Source organism: Dunckerocampus dactyliophorus, chromosome 8 (genome assembly GCF_027744805.1).
Source record: "Dunckerocampus dactyliophorus isolate RoL2022-P2 chromosome 8, RoL_Ddac_1.1, whole genome shotgun sequence".
In the NCBI taxonomy this organism is placed as follows: Eukaryota; Metazoa; Chordata; class Actinopteri; order Syngnathiformes; family Syngnathidae; genus Dunckerocampus; species Dunckerocampus dactyliophorus.
Window position 1 is genome coordinate 26,795,842 of NC_072826.1, and position 2,633 is coordinate 26,798,474.

Consider the following 2,633-nt stretch of genomic DNA (forward strand, 5'->3'; position numbering starts at 1 on the left):
TAGCTGTAAGCTTCTGATACAATAATTTGTAATTTTCCATCTGGCAACACTGCCTCGGTTAAAAAGACAAAATACCGCCACAATAGACTTATTTGTTCTATTTATCATGGTATACACGCAGATAAACTTTGGAACGGAAGGCTAACTAACTTGAACCAGTGCTCCTTGTATTGAATAATGTTATTGTTGCAGGAACACGCCAGGCCGCTCGGGGCGGTGTTGTGTGTCTCAAACAGCTCGGCGTAGCAAACAAGAAGTTCACCGTCGGACCTCATCCGAAGTGTGTTAGCCAGTTAGCTGATTCCGTGAAGGTCGTGAGTCAAACTTGTGAGTATTCTCATCGCTCAGACACTTTAAACTCACTTGTTGGGGTGTTGTGATAATTACGCATTCGGTTATTTACTTAATTATATCTTCTGCCTCCGAATCATGTGGTGGATTGCTGTCGTGTTAACGTCTCGAGCTCTTAAGCGGTTAGCTTAGCCATTCGCGCCGCAGCTACCTTATTCTGCTATCATGCAGTCCGTTCTTTAAAATCCACACAAAACTTGCGAACTCTACAAATGTCAGTCGATAATGTGAAAAAATATTTAGAACAAACTCAACATTTGAAGACAAGGTGGTCTTCAAAGGTCAATGTCGTTGCTTTAAATTAGGCTGAAAGTGGTCCTCTTTGTGGATATTCCTTGTCATGCAGTAATTGTCCGCACCTTACAAATAACAGATACATAAATGTTGTTGTTTATTAGTTTCTTGGTGCTGAACTGATATGCCGACCCAATGAGAAATACAAAAGGTCATCAATGAATAAACGTTGTTTCCTCTCGTTGCCAAGTCATGTTATCAGATGCTCTAGCACTAAATGTGCCACTTAGTACAACTCTATAGCCTATAAAAGTTTCATCCGACATTTTTAGTTGTTTCAATTTAATATTACGTGACTTTAATAAAACAGACCTGCACGGTTCTGCCTTTACAAAGATTGACTTGTTGGTAACATTTAGCAGACAGTGTCTAGTCATTATACACACTAGTAGGACAGTTCCAGTGAGTTCATCTCTTGCATGCATGTGCCCCCAATGAAGTGTCTCTTTTTGTGTTCAGGTGATCCAGCATGTCTCTGCCGAAGCCGGTGATGAGGGGGCTGCTGGCAAAGCGCCTGAGGTTTCATCTACCGATTGCCTTCGGTTTGTCTTTCCTGTTTGCGGCAGCCTTCAAGGTGGGAGCAGCCGGGGGGCTTTCACTATCACTGTTCTGCTGCTGCTAATGTTTGGCTTCTACTTTAGCTTAGCAGATAGATAACAGGTTCTCAAAAAGCTTTTACTTTGAAGCACTATAAAGATGAACATGCATAAAGCACATCAATTAAGGCTTGCACAAGCTACAAATCATTTCTGTAACATTCATGCATCGCTTACATCATTGTTGACTACTTTCAATCACTATGAGATGTTCCTCAGCCGCCACTGTCAACGTAGTCCCTCCCATTCCGCAGCATAGCCAAGATGGCGACTATTGGGGGTGTTAAGTGTGCAGTACTGCGCACTCACTGTTTTGAGTGAAACTGCACTACATTTTGCCCTATGTCTTAGTGTGAAGGCACTTATGCACTCAAAAGACATTAAGTGACATGAATTGAAACAGAGCAAAGTATTTTTAAGTGACATTTGAACATTTGAAACTCCTCTTTGTGCTAAATGAAGTGTTTTGTGCTGCTCAGTACACGGTGGCGGAACCCAGGAAGCAAGCGTATGCAGACTTCTACAAGCAGTACGACTCCGTCAAGGAGTTCAACGCCATGAGGGAAGCGGGAATCTTTGAGAGCGTGCGTCCTTCTGGAGAGTAAACCTGGTGCGTTGTTTCTTGATCAATGGAGTTGTTCATTTCATGATAAATGCTTCCATATGTTTGTCACTTGTTTTTTTTTTTTCCCTTCCAGATGTTTCCGGCCACTCATTCCCGCTGTTAAGTTGTTGTTTCTCCCCTTTGGATGTAATATACTGCTCTAAAATAAATGTACCTATCAAACAAAATGCTTTTTGTTGACTTCCACAGTATGTGAGTAGAAGCACGAGCTTCTTCATGAATGTTTGATAGGTCTGTGTGGGGGAGGTGGTACCTAAATGTCTATTTCAGTCATATTCACAGTAAGTGTCAGATATTATATATATTTACGGTGGCCTCCATACACTTGCAAAACTATTCAGTGTTTTTACATGTAATTAGTCAACGTAATGACGTATTATAAGATATATGTACTGTGATTGACTGGTGACCAGTCCAGTGTGTACCCTGCCTCTCGCCTTTAGTCAGCTGGGATAGGCTCCACAGCATACCCCTGCAACCCTATTGATTGAGGATAAGCGGTAGATATACAACTGTACTGTATTTAAATATATATAGTGTGCTCCTCCATATCTTAAGACGAGGTGGGTTAGGGTTAGCATATAGTGTATGTATGTACAGTGTATATATACTGTGTGTGTGTGTATATATATATGTATATGTATGTGTATATATATATATATATATATATATATATATACTGTGTATATATGTATGTACACACACGCGACTGGTTTCTGGCGCCATCTGTCGGTAACATCCGACGCTACAGGCTTTGTTTGGCCCTC

At 41.1% G+C, this 2,633-nt stretch overlaps 1 protein-coding gene across 1 annotated transcript; it reads left to right on the forward strand.

Moving 5' to 3' along the window:
• The first annotated feature begins 177 nt into the window (after positions 1-177).
• LOC129186516 (cytochrome c oxidase subunit 6C-1) lies at positions 178-2,033 on the forward strand. Its single transcript, XM_054784851.1, has 4 exons — positions 178-327; positions 1,105-1,219; positions 1,721-1,851; positions 1,940-2,033. The coding sequence occupies exons 2-3, from the start codon at positions 1,115-1,117 to the stop codon at positions 1,844-1,846; spliced, it is 231 nt and encodes a 76-aa protein (XP_054640826.1). The 5' UTR covers positions 178-327; positions 1,105-1,114; the 3' UTR covers positions 1,847-1,851; positions 1,940-2,033.
• Positions 2,034-2,633: the final 600 nt, after the last annotated feature.

Coding starts and splice junctions, on each gene's coding strand:
- LOC129186516 (XM_054784851.1), top strand. CDS start 1,115: ATGTCTCTGCCGAAGCCGGTGATGAGGGGGCTGCTGGCAAAGCGCCTG. Junction 1,220..1,720: donor TGTTTGCGGCAGCCTTCAAG/GTGGGAGCAGCC, acceptor TGTGCTGCTCAG/TACACGGTGGCGGAACCCAG.